This window comes from Belonocnema kinseyi, chromosome 3, assembly GCF_010883055.1.
Source record: "Belonocnema kinseyi isolate 2016_QV_RU_SX_M_011 chromosome 3, B_treatae_v1, whole genome shotgun sequence".
Taxonomy (NCBI): domain Eukaryota; kingdom Metazoa; phylum Arthropoda; class Insecta; order Hymenoptera; family Cynipidae; genus Belonocnema; species Belonocnema kinseyi.
This window is the reverse complement of record NC_046659.1, coordinates 5,825,719-5,839,277: the sequence shown is the minus strand read 5'-3', so window position 1 is coordinate 5,839,277 and position 13,559 is coordinate 5,825,719. Positions and strand designations below refer to the sequence as shown.

The window sequence follows — 13,559 nt, the reverse complement described above, 5'->3', positions numbered from 1 at the left end:
CGAACACACATTATCATAGATTAAGGGTGATGTGGAAAAGAGTTCATTTTACAAAATAATCTTTCAATTTTTGACATTCTTAATATAAAATAATACAACGTTATAAAACTGATCCTTAAATAGCATTTTTATAATTAATAAATAAACAGTGCAAAATCAAAAAAAGCACACAAAAAAGAAGAAAAAGTGAACTTGTAATGAACTACAAATACATGCATGACACCAAAATGCTCAAATACGGTCGCAGTACATACAGAGCCTTCCGAATGGAAAGGGTCAAAGCTTCATGGTCATAACTCGTGAACTGTGTGAGCTCAAACATTGCTTTCTTTATTTTAGGCAGAATTCATTCCTCTATCATTTATTTTCTTGATGTTTTTCTGTAGGATATATACGAAACGAGCAGTTTCGAAAAAACGTTTATGGCTAGAAATAGCGCAAACTAGCAAGGAATTATGTTTTTTTTAAAGAGTCATAATCCTTGATGTATGAAGACTAGAAGATTATTTTTCTTTCGGTTTACGTAGAATTTTCTGCCTTGCAACTTCTCCTCTTGCAATATTTATGTATCTTTACGGAGAAGTTAAGTATTTTGAAAAAACTGAACATGAGTAATTTGCCTTGAAAAATAGGTCAAAAGCGGTGAACACTGTGAGGCCGTAACTTAACGAATTGCGGCCAGATCATTGCATTTTTTAGGATTACTAGAAATTGCGACTGCTTCAATTTAACTTTTAACGATTTTCGAACTTTTTTAAAAAATATCTCCTGAACACACGGGTGTCATTTCTAGAAAACTTAGAACTTCAAGCAGAACCTCTTAATAAACTGTTCGAACAAAAAAACCACGTTACCTACTTAATTCGGTGTAAAAGTACCAGGTGCCTGAAGAAAAATAAAGTTAAAAATATTTATTCAGGCAAATTTATTATTAAATAAAGAAAGCGGTAATTAAAATAGAATATCCAAAGATAAATTTGACAACATTTGAAGCATGAGTGTTGTCAAATATTTTTTATATTATTAATCAAAGTATATTCAGGAACCAACTTAAAAATAATATAAAGAAATAGTATATTCAGTATAATTTTTAGTCTTATGGACTGGTACAAATGAATTTGTGTCCTGCATTCGAAATTAATTACGTTTAGTTAAGTAGTTGTTGAAGCCATCTGTGGGGTAAGCAGCGACATTCAAGTGCATGAGAGTCGATATTCCTGCCTTGTATCTTACTCTATTGACTGGAAAACATCCTTTATATAACACAAATGGCAGAACTGGTCAATCTGAGATTGCTATATGATTTCAATATACATATATAATAAATATGATATGAAACGTTGCTTTTTAAAATAGGACATAGTATAACTTTTATTTTTCAAGGTCGACTGACATTATAACTCCCAATATAACGAAAATTCAATTACAATCTGTTAAAAGACAAAAACCAGTATAAGCTAAAAATATATCATTTCTAATATCGCTCAATTCACAACTAAAGTAATGATTTGCTTAAAGAAATTATCATTATATTTGAACTGTTTTAGGAAAATAAGAAAAAGAGAAACAGCCTGAATTACATTGAATACAAAAAATTTTTTAAAAATATTCAGGCCAGGTGTAAAAAATGTATAATAAATTTGGGTGCATAATAATCGTATTAAGAAATTCGACATGGCTTACGTTTGATGTGAAGTATACATTATTTACTAATTAAGTAGATACAAGAATACCCACCATCGTGTCGACTCATTTTTAACTTAGTGACATATACGACGTGCAGAAGCCTTCTATCAAACAGATTTCAAAGTACAAATTACGTTCACTCAAAATGTACTACTACTGTAACATGTGGTATAAGTAATCGTCTCAAAAAAAATATTTCGTCAATTTTTAGCATAAAAAACCTAACCCAACTGGATTTACGTGACGTCACTCACAAGAAGTCCAAACCATGATCCAATAAATACATTGTGTAGACAATGATCATCGACGTATAGTACACCGCTGGCATTAGCTGTCGGAAGTAGGGTACTATATTAGACAGGAATAAGCAACCGCCATTCTGGTTCCTGTACAGATCGCGGGAAACAGTGCGAGAAGCATGTCGTATAGTTTAATTAAAATTAAGTTTAAAATATAAGAAAAATGGTCTGCTGCAGTGCTCCGGTTTGTAAAAATAAAAGCGAGGATGGCTTTAAACTTTACCGTTTTCTACTAGGGCGAAGAGAAAGAATGTCAGTGTGAATCATAAATTGTAGACGCGACAAATGGAAACCGAATTTAAATTCAAGATTATGCGAAGTTATTAATAATATTTATGACTATCACAATATAATTCAAATATAGGGGGTCTGAAGATTATTTTTACATGTTATTAAATTGCCTATGAGCATTTTTTTGATATATTAAAGCGAAATGAGATCCAGAAGAAAGTAAGGTTAGGAACCCGTTTTTCTACAGAACGACGCACATTAACCCACGCAAATAAAAAGGTCGTATGATGTGAAATATAAATAGATATCATAATAAACTCTTGCAAAAGTATTGTATTAATATTTGACCTATAGTCTATTATTATTTTATTATTTGTTAATATTTATTTAAAAAATCATATGATTATAATTTTAGTGGGTTAAAAAATCATATAGTCTAATTTAAATATTTCTTATATTATATCACGTAATTTCATTCATAATTTATGCTTTGATAACAATACTTCAGTATAACTCAAAAATAAATAATCTATATCATCTAAGTGTATGTATATAATTCGATATCAATTTAGCGATTTTGAATTTGGCGGGGACCCAGAATGGCAGCTAGCATATTCCCATCTAAAATAGTACCCATGGACATAGGAAACACGGGACTAGGCATGCCATCCCAACTTGGGCGAGCCGTGTTGAATCCACGGGAGGGGAGAGAATTCATTGAGTGGGGAGAGCCGCCATCTTACGATGTACCATTTGATTATGCGCGCGAGCATTTTTGCCGACAAACTGTGCATGAAAATATAAACATGTGGGCGCTGGCATGTTTGTCGCGGTACGTCAAAAGGTGGCGGACCTCCCCCCTCATTGCATCACCCCTTGCAATGGCATGCCTCGTCCCTTGTTTCCTATGTCCATGTATAGTGCGTTATCGGAAGTGTGACAGGGAATAGAAAGAGAGTACAAATCGAGTAAATTCACCTTTCTTCTTCTAAGGATCGCCATTGGTTGGAGTGGGAGAACGATATATATATCTAACTACATTTTTGCATGCCTCGAGGTGCTGCCCTCTTCAACTTTTCGACATTTCTATGGCAACCGCGTCCTTTGCCTACGTCTACGTCTCGCGCTTGCCTTCGCCAGCCATATCTATAGCTGACTCGGGGCTGTCTCTGCACGCCGAAAATATTAAAATTAATGAGGGCCTAAAATTATTATATTTATTATGATGTTAAAATTAATTAATTTCTTTCACGGTTTCTTTTTAAGAAGGTACATTTTCGAGACACTAAATAAATTTTTTTAAAATTCTTTTCGTACTTTAGATTTTCAGTGAAATTTCAAAAATTATTTTTTAAAACTAAATTTAAAATTTAAATGAAATTAAGATAAATTAAAAAAATTAATCAATTTTGGTTTAATTCAGAATTTAGTAAAATTACAAAATTTAATAAAGTTTCGTTAAATTAATTCCTGGTCTGGTTTCTTTTAAAACAGAAATTTTCGAGATACTATATAAATAAGTTTAAAAAAATTCTTGTTATATTTTAGAATTGTAGCGAAATTTTGAAAATTATTTAAAAAAATATAATTTTTACAAAAATAGTGAATTCAAGGTTCGAATACTTCATTGTATAAATTTCTTTTACGTGTATTTTTAAATCCTAAAATATATATTTTTTCGCATAATTAAGGTATAACTGAAGTAATATTTGCACTTCTCTGTAGCGTCAAATTGACAATTTACATTTTATTCCGAAGAAAATTTTAAGTTTTGCACTACTCATTTAATTATTGATGAAAATTATATTAAAATTCGTTTTTTATTTTATTTTTTTATTTGAAACGTATAATCTTTTTTCTCGTAATTTGATTAATTACAGAAACCAGTAACTAGACTGTGCCTTACACATTAAAATTTAATTTTAAAAGTTTGAGGGCAGTTAACCACTTGCAATTCTTATACTCTTCAGAACTCACAACTTTAAAGAAATCCAAATAGTTTATAAAAATAATTCAAAGAATCGAAGAATTTAACAAAATTCAAAAGAAATATAATGCGAATAGCGGAGCATCTCAGCAGCGAAGGCTATTACAAAAAAATGGAAAAGGAAAGAATTCCAAAGATTTAAAATAATTCAATAATTTTTTGAGAACCGGGAAACGACTGGAAATTTATTTTCTTGATTAAAACGGCCACCTGAAGTTCTTAGTATTTAAAAAATTATTATATTCATTGGTGATTTCCTGTAAAAATAGTAATACTTTTTCGTGCTTGTAAAAAAATTCCCACCAAGGATTAAAAAAATTTTGATTTTATTTACTTCAAGTGAATTCTTTAAGTTTGCAATAACAAAGAAAAACTATCCAATTTGGGGGTTTAAGTGTTTAAAAATCGTGATTTATTTTTTTCATAAATAGTTTCGAAATAATTTTCACATTGTCTACATCAGCTGGTTTTTAGGTAAGAAAGTCACGAAGAGGATCATAGGGCCTTTTATTATCTCAAACTTGTAACTTACGCTATGCCTTACAGCTAAATAAAACCCCTCGGATCAGTTATTATTTAAAACTCACTTTCAATTGATTAGAATTCAATATGAAACACTTTGAATTCCTAAGTTTTAAAGTAGAAATATATAATGAATTTGCAACAAGGAAGATTAATTTTCTTATCAAAAAGACGAATTTTTAACAAATTCCATGAATTTTCTACCAAATAGTTGGATTTTCAACTTATAAAGGATCAATTTCCAATCAAGAATAGACAAGTTGCAATTTTCAGAAAAAAGTAATTTTTAACATAAAAAATACCGAATTGTCAACAAAAAAAGTTAAATTTTAAGCCAAAGAGGTAAATCTTGCAGAAATATGATTGAAAAAAAACTAGATTTAACAAACACGAAAAAAAAACACAGAAAAGTTCTTTTACAAACGAATCCAACTTTAATTTTCTACCATATTGTTAAATCATTACACAAAATAGACTAATTTAGACTATAACAGTTGCATTTTAAATAAAGAGACAATATGAAAAAAAAATCAAGAAAATTAATTTTCGACCAAAAAGATGAATTTTCTATCAAATCGAGGAATTAAATTTTCAACAAAGGAGTGAACCCCAAATATCAAGTGAAGTCCTAAAAATATGAATCTTTGTTGATAAAGTTCAACTTTTAACCAAGCCGTTAAATTTTCAATTAAAGAAGATAAATTGCGAATAAAATAGTTAAATTTTTAACCAAAGAAATGAATTTTCCAGCATTATATTAATGATCTACTAAAATAAGATGCGCTTTCAACAAAATATATTCATTTTTAACAAAATTTTTGAATTTTAAAGCCGAGATGATGATTTACCTATAAAAAGATTGAATTTTCAATTAAAAATATGATTTTTTCAGAAAAAAGTTAATTTCTTACCAAAAAGATAAATTTTCATTAAACCAGTTTATTGGTTATAAAAATTGTTTAGTTTAAAATAAAAAACTTAATTTTCAACTAAATTCGTAGCAAAATACATGAATTTTTAATAAGATAGGAGTAATTTTAAACCAGAAAATATTGATTTTTATTAAAAATATCAATTTAAATCAAAAATGAAATGTTTACCTTGTCAGATAAAAAAAATTTATTCTTATTAAAAAATACAAAACGAATTTTCAACAAAACAGTTACATTTTTAACAAAAGAGTTCAGCCTAAAAATGACTTTTTATCCGCAGAAGATTAGTTTTCTAAAAATAGAATAGTTAAATTTTCGACCAAAGAGGTGAATCTAAAACCAAAAGTATCATTTTTATACAAAATAGTTCAAATTTTAATCAAGCTTCTGAATTCCTAACGAAACAAGATGACTTTTTAATAAAATAGTTGCATTTTTTACAGAATAATAAAATTTTCAACTGAATACTAGAATTTTTAACCAAATGAGTTGCCTTCCGAAACACAAATGTAATAGTAGACTTTCTACCAAAAAGCATTTAAGCGAAAAAAACGAAGAAAAGAGGTTTCTTAAAAACAGAGAAAAAAAGAACAATTCTTTAAAAGTTAATAATAAGGAAACATACTACATATTATGCATAAAAGTACACAACGAAAAATCGACAAGACTCAGAAAACGAAATTACAACAATTAAAAGAATGGCAGAGAACAAGTATATTGACACTATACTTAAGAAACTTCATTTTCAATTTTATTTATATTGGATAAAATATCAATATTACAGAGAAAAGTAATAGCGTTTTACATTAAAGAATTCAAATGATTTAAAAATTGGAATTAATGAAAAAAATGAAAGGGCCTCTCATTTTTCTCATTCTCATTATTTATGATTGAGAAAGTATAAGAAAAGAAAGGTCCGAAAAGTCCGAAAAGAAAGAACTAGTTTGTTAAACAGCCATTTTGGATAAAAATTCATAAAATTCGAGCATTTAAAAAAATTGTGGGACCATTTTTTTATACTTAAAATTTTTATTTACGGCTATTAATAGTATTCAGAAAGCCAAACAATTTATCCTCATGACTTTTTTTATACAACAAAAATTCTCAGAGTTATACGCTTTTCAAAATTTTTAATATCAATCGAAAATACAAATTTTAAGCCAAACAACGTACGATATCAAAACAAGTAAAGTAAAGGAAAACATTTCTGTTTAAAAGTCTTACAAGATTATCATAGAAACTTTTTGGATTTTCTTGTAATATCGAAAATTCTAATTTTTATTTCACAAAAAATCACGAGATATAAAAATCCCATTTTGTGGTCAAACTATGGAGGACACGAAAGAAGATGAATCAGCAAAAATTGGGATCTCAAAAAAGATCTAGAAATTTGTTAACAATCACTTCTTGATACGATGCGTAACTTTTGCTTTATTTACGAAAAATAACATTGAAAATAAAAAAAAAAACTTTGTGAAGAAATGATACAAGTTACGAACAAAAGAATGATTAAACAAAAATTGTTTACCCGCAAAAGATCTACAAATTTGTGTTCATTTCTTACATTCTTATTATTTATGATGGAGAAAGTATTAGAATTGCCCGAAATTTGACACCACAACATAAAAATTTTGAACCAAATGACGCAAAATACGACAAAAAATTTCAAAGAGAAATTAAAAGTTTTGAAAAATCCTACAAAATTCCTTTAAACCACTTTTCGATAGGACTCGTAATTTTATTTTATCGTAAGTAGTATATACAGAAAATCGAAAATTTCAATATTACGCGAAAAGACGCGAGATACATAAAAAATCTAATAGAAGACTTATAGGATATTTTGCTTTATCTATAAAAATAATATGAAAACCAAAATCCTATTATTATCATAACAACGCGATATAGAGAAAAATGTTTAAAAAAAGAATTGTATTTTTTAAATTTATTTTAAGTTGATTCAGAAAATATAAATTTACAACTGTCTGTCAAAAAATAAGTGCGCAGCGCGAGTGTCACGATAATATTGTGTACGTCAAAGCCTACAGATCTTTGAGAAACTTAATCTTTAACTATATACTTAGTTGAGTCGAAAATTCAGAATATGAGCACGCATATAAGTACTGCGATCTAAAGAGATCTTTTTGATAAAGTTTCATTCAAGCATTCTAAATGCAATGAATAATGATCTGAGCGCGAATCGCGGGAATCAACAGACACGCGCTCTAGAGCGCTCAAAGTTGCGAGCCACGGGCACAGTGCACGATGAGAATGTGCCCGCGACAACAAATAATACATTTACGTATTATTTTATTACAAACTAACAATTAAGAGATAAATTTTTTTGAAACTTTGCAATAATTTGTAACCTTTTAGCTTAAATTGAGAAATGTAAGGCAAAATATTTATATATTCTGATCAACCACTCGAGTAAAATTCAAAAATACATTTTTTCAATTTTAAAATTATGGGGTTCTCAATTTTTAAAATCGGGACATAATTGACATACATAGTAAGATACATAAATTTATTCAAATAATTGATTTATTAATTGAAGATAATAACTCAAAATTCTCAAAATAAAATTTCTATTTTATATTTTTAAGTATTTACCGACTTAGTATCGGCTTTTGGATGGACTTGTTCGACGGGTGAAGATTGCAGGGGCAAAGTAGTTGGATGGCGCGATCTTCGGGTTGAGAGGCATGGGGGTTTCGGGCAATTTTCGCCGGAAACGCCGTCTACAATTAGTTCCTCGAACTATACACGTGCCGCATCTAGGCTTATAATATCTTTGGAAAACGTCGGCGTAAAGCAGAAACTCATGAGAGTGAAAGAGACAAATAGATCTTTCTGTCTCTTTCACTCTTAGCCATTTCTGCTGTACGGCGACGTTTCCATACCCTCGTGGGACTGCATCTTGACTTTCTCGATTTATTCTCTCCTTCTATTCCCTAATCACCTTCCGACCATGATGTAATAGAGAAAGGTATGCTCCCTTAGAAGACGAATTTTCGCCCAGTTCTGCGCACTTTCAAAACGACGCCATATAGAGGAATCCACCAATCAGATGTATTTGCGCGAAATCAAATTTCAAAGCAAGGAAAATAAAGTAATTTTTTTCTATTGGCTCAAAACTTGCAGAAAAAATGTATGAATCGTTTTGTTAATCTTAAATATAAAATATATTATAAAATTTATCCACTATAGAATGTATACAAATGGAATAATGAAAAATATGTTAACTGCAATCGTACAAAAACCATGCCGACGATGTGAATGAAACTGTTTTTAGTAGAACGGAATTTCGTGAATGAAGATAAAACTATATATATATTTTTTTTTAACATATTTATTTCAACAAAATAAGTATATAACAAAAATAAGATGAACAATGTCAAGTCCTGACTCCAAATTGTTCGACCTTATGGAAGTGTTTTCCGATTCTTAATATCAGACTTTTCAAATCTGCCGCGTTTACCACGAACTGCAAAACACGATCATTGTCGTTTATTCTAGAGATAAAATAAGAGAATATGTCATCCATGAACGACGAATTATAATATCGACACTATCGACGAATTATAATAAACATTCAAGTTTAATTTACAAGCTCAAATCTGTATACCGAGTGAATCATTTTTCAAACCTGACCTATATTTCGTGGCTAATGGTTTCAACTATTCACCGAAAGGTAACGGACCTATACCTAAACAAATCAGTGCAGAGTATTAACGGAAGAAATTTGATAGCAGAGTTTGGACGTAACACATTATGGGCACTCCCAGGTATCGCTTTGAAGACTTACGTTCCAAATCAACGTCATCAAGCGCTTCCCCCAGACACTAAGAGTCAATGAACCTACAGATTTCTGACAGCAATTGTTTCCAAACTCTGCTTCCCCAAATTCGCGTAAGTTTTAAATTTCTTGTAAAATGTAAAATGTACATTATCGTACCTAATTTTAATGTAAAAGTGAATGAAAATGATGTGCCGGGTGCTGAATTATTGCATAAGAAGGTGGGGAAAAATACCATTTGTCAGTTAAAAAGGTAGTTAAAATGCTGAAAACAATGTAACAAAGGGAAAAAGCAGCAACTTATTGACCGGTATGTGGAATACAGGTTATGCTTACACTGCGTATAGTCGCCGGAGGCTTTCAACAGTGGGAAAATATTATTTTGGATAAGTGTGAGATATTTTTAATATTAAACAAATATAAAAAAGGTTGAAAAAGCATTTTTAAAGAAATGCAGTTGAAAATGAATTGATAAATTATCATTATAATTGGGTTCCCTACCGAAAGAAATCTATGCGTATATTCTTAAGATTCTCTAGGGTCAGAGAAGCTCAGAGAAATTCTTCGCACGCACTCAGGTAGATATATTTGAATGTCCAGGTAGCTCTTTTAAATGTTTTAAAGTCTTTAGAATGCCATTTCCGAAATTGAAATACGATCATAAATAACAAGCAGAAAGGGTGAAATTGAAATAAGAATTCAATCGTAAATAACAAGCTGAGAGACTATATCAATAGAGTAGCCGACACTCAAGGGTCCTTTGTTAAGCTTTCGGATTAAAATTTAGAAGTAGATTTTTAAATTTTTATAGTTAACAACCTAAAACATAATAATTCGGAATCTACGGGTTTCGATGATTTCAGATATCTAACTTTTTTTTTAAATGCTTAAAATTTGAATTAATACAACGTTTCTCGTAAACAGAATGAGATACGCCAAAAAAGACAACATTCTTGAATTCTACTAGAAAATTGTTTACTAGTATATACGTTCTAATTATAAATAAGTATAATGAGAAAATTCATCAATTAAAAAAAAAAAAGTGTTAATAGTTTGAAGAGAAATTGCGATTGAACATTTTTCTCTGAAAATGCGTACAATAAAAATCATGCAATTAATTAATAAAAATCATAAAATAAATTACATCCTTCATGCTTGAAAAGTACTCGTCTATGCGCGCACATCACCTCACCCACATATCACTTTTACTGCATTTCGCGCAATTTTTACTATGTCTTTTAAATGAACCCTCGGGAATATTACCCTTTCAAAATATTAAACAGGGTTTTTGAAATCTACTAAAATAATAATAGCCTTCCAAATAGGACTTGCACCGACTATCAATTTTGCACTTTCTATTTTTCTTTATTATTATTATTATTATTATTATTTGTGAATATCACAATATAATTCAAAAACAGGGGGTCTGAAGATTATTTTTGCATGTAATTAAATAATATTATACCAGAAGAAAATCCATTGAAAAGAAAAAAGGTTGGTGCAAATAGAAGTCTTCTACCAAACAGATTTCAAAGTACAAATTGCGTCCACTTAAAATGTACTACTGATGTAACATGTGGTATATAATATCATAGACTTCTATTTGCACCAACCTTTTTTCTATTCAATGGATTTTCTCCTGGTATATTAGACATTTCTTTTTTGTGAAGGTTTTTAACTTCCAATTATTCGAAATAGTTTTCTTTCGTCAATATTTACTATTCCCAAATAAGTTTCAGTGAAAAATTGTCCGCAGCAATTAGTAGGTTCATTTAATTTTAGTGTCCGGGGGAAGCGGTTCATGGCGCTGATTTGGAATGTAGGTCCTTAAAACGATACATGAGAGTGCCACCCCCACCACTATAGTACTGGACAGCTGGCTACGGCTGTAATATGATATGCATACGCACGACTTTTGTGAAATCAAAATTAGGTCCAAAATGTAGCAAAGAGGTTAGTATAAAATAGTAATAAGAAATTCGAAATAAAAAGTCTCTTTTTATTTAAGTTATAGATTTTTTCGAAATTTGTAGAAAAGTGAATCTGAAGATACAGTTAACTTTTATTTTAATTTAAATGCACTAAAAAAAATCTGGTTATATCAACCAGAATTGTGGTTAAATATGCCCTTACTATTTTTTCTGGTTAAAGTAATCAAAATTGTAAAGATCAAGCTATAATTTCCTTACAGACCTGGCAAAATGCCTTCTGAAATGTTGCATTTTTTAAATATTTGTGAATTTAGTGGTAAAGTCGAACCTCGGACACTGTCACCCATCGGGATCGGGCGTATCAGACACTGTAAGCTCACGTGGTCTTACACCTCAGCTAATCGGCGTCAAGTTGCAGGACCGTATCGTTACAATATTTTGCAGGTGCCCCTGATGTATACTAATGTTATGGTACACATTTTATTCTTAATTTCAAAATAATTAAAACAGATTTTTACAATTTCATTTTTACTCGTATTTGCTTGTGCCGAGTTGATATTTATTGTAATTAATAACTTTAGAATTGAATATTGTAAACATCCACTAGCAAGAAAAACAAAATATGCCAACATAGTTCGACTTAACAAGGTTTTTTTAGGTTATTTATAAAATGAATAAACATTGTTCCTTTCATTGATTTCTTGTTTAAATCAATATTATACTATGTACTAAAGCTAATCGCATGCTAATCTTAAGAAATTCTTATCGCTATAATAATGTTTTTATTTAAAATTCTTCGGGCGAAACGTTATAATAAATGTGGATTGTTTTTAGTGCTACTACAAAAAACGAGTTCGACAAGATGTTTTCACTTACCTCAATATTGTTAAGAAAAGAGATTTAGTGCAATAACTCCATGAATATATATCCCATTATTATTGCACAAAACCAATAAAAAAACCTCCAACGTCAACGCAATTCAACCTACAACTTGCATTATCTCGATTGCTTGCGCATCAGTTAGTGTAAGCGACTTTAGATATTTCAAAGCCCGGTGAAGTTCAAATATAAAATTTCAATTAGAAAAATTTAAATTGCACTTTTCACTTAACTGATTGTGCAAAACTAAGTACGTATGTACTACATATCTCAGAGAAGGGGCTTCAAAGATGCGACGGCACTGGGATAATCACCTGATTCTTACAGTGTCCGCGAAACAGCTGATGACAGTGTCCGAGGTGTGACAGTGTCCAAAGCTACAGTGTCCGAGGTTCGACTCTATATGAGTTTTTTAACAGCTGTAAAGTGTAAGAAGCATTTTTGAATGTCAAAGGAAATGACGGCTTGCTTCTGCAGTTTAGCTAAGGCCATGTCCTAAATATGAACCATTTTTTTTCAAATTAAAAGAAGAAGTAACTCAATCTTACAAAAATGTTATTTCCCCTCATACTCCAAAAATCTCTATGTATCTATGTCAAATCTTTAATTTGCTATAATTCAACATTTTTTACCTCATTTCGACACCCGTAGAGCTAGGGCCATTTTTTATATCAAAAAGTCCTTAAAGTATTATATTTCTACGCTTGTGATAACACGTGATATCTTTATACGTTTAAATATTAGCTATTTCCGTTCTTCTAAGATTTCGTATTTTTTGCCTATCCCAGGCCTTACGTTTAGCAACATTAATAGTAGTATATCTATGTGAGTTTTGTGACAACGCTACGTAGTTCCAACTGCCACCGACAGATAGCGCCACCAGTCAGTTCCAAACAGTCGGCAAATGCTCGGTCGGTAAGGCAGATCTCTGCTACGGTTTTACCATATATGTAGTTCGAGTTGCAGCCGCCAGATGACGCCACTGGTATGTAGTTTAAGCTGGAGCCGGCAGTGTTATAAATAGAAACGTAGCGGAAGCTGTTGTTTAGTCTTGATTCAGCCCATTTGAGTTTATAAAAAAAGTCGATTTGAAACAAAATAGTCTCGGAGATAGATTGAGAGATTTGGGTCCTTTTCAAGATCCTTTTAGTGGCCGTTTTAAGAGTGGTGCGACGGTAATATAATGTACCTTTCGTATTCGTCACGTACCGGGCGGGCAGAGTTATTTACAGTAATTGGTCGTGGCTAATCCGCTCTCCCTTTTCAAATTTCTCTTCAAATTATTAACACTTTTTT

The 13,559-nt window shown here is 30.5% G+C and overlaps 1 protein-coding gene across 3 annotated transcripts in view; it reads right to left on the bottom strand.

Annotated features, from left to right (window-relative positions):
* The window catches only part of LOC117168709 (E3 ubiquitin-protein ligase KCMF1-like), a 185,766-nt gene that overhangs the window by 132,897 nt on the left and 39,310 nt on the right, over nucleotides 1–13,559 (bottom strand). The window contains exons 1-2 of one of the 3 annotated variants that reach the window (XM_033354411.1): nucleotides 1,941–2,008; nucleotides 1,738–1,790 (exon numbers count right to left, since the gene is read on the bottom strand). The exons of 1 other annotated variant lie outside the window; for it this stretch is intronic. In XM_033354411.1, the coding sequence (XP_033210302.1) occupies nucleotides 1,738–1,790; nucleotides 1,941–1,990 (103 nt within the window). In that variant the 5' untranslated portion in view covers nucleotides 1,991–2,008. Of the gene's footprint in view, nucleotides 1–1,737; nucleotides 1,791–1,912; nucleotides 2,009–13,559 lie in introns of those variants that run through there. One more of the 3 variants, XM_033354414.1, reaches the window with a different exon arrangement.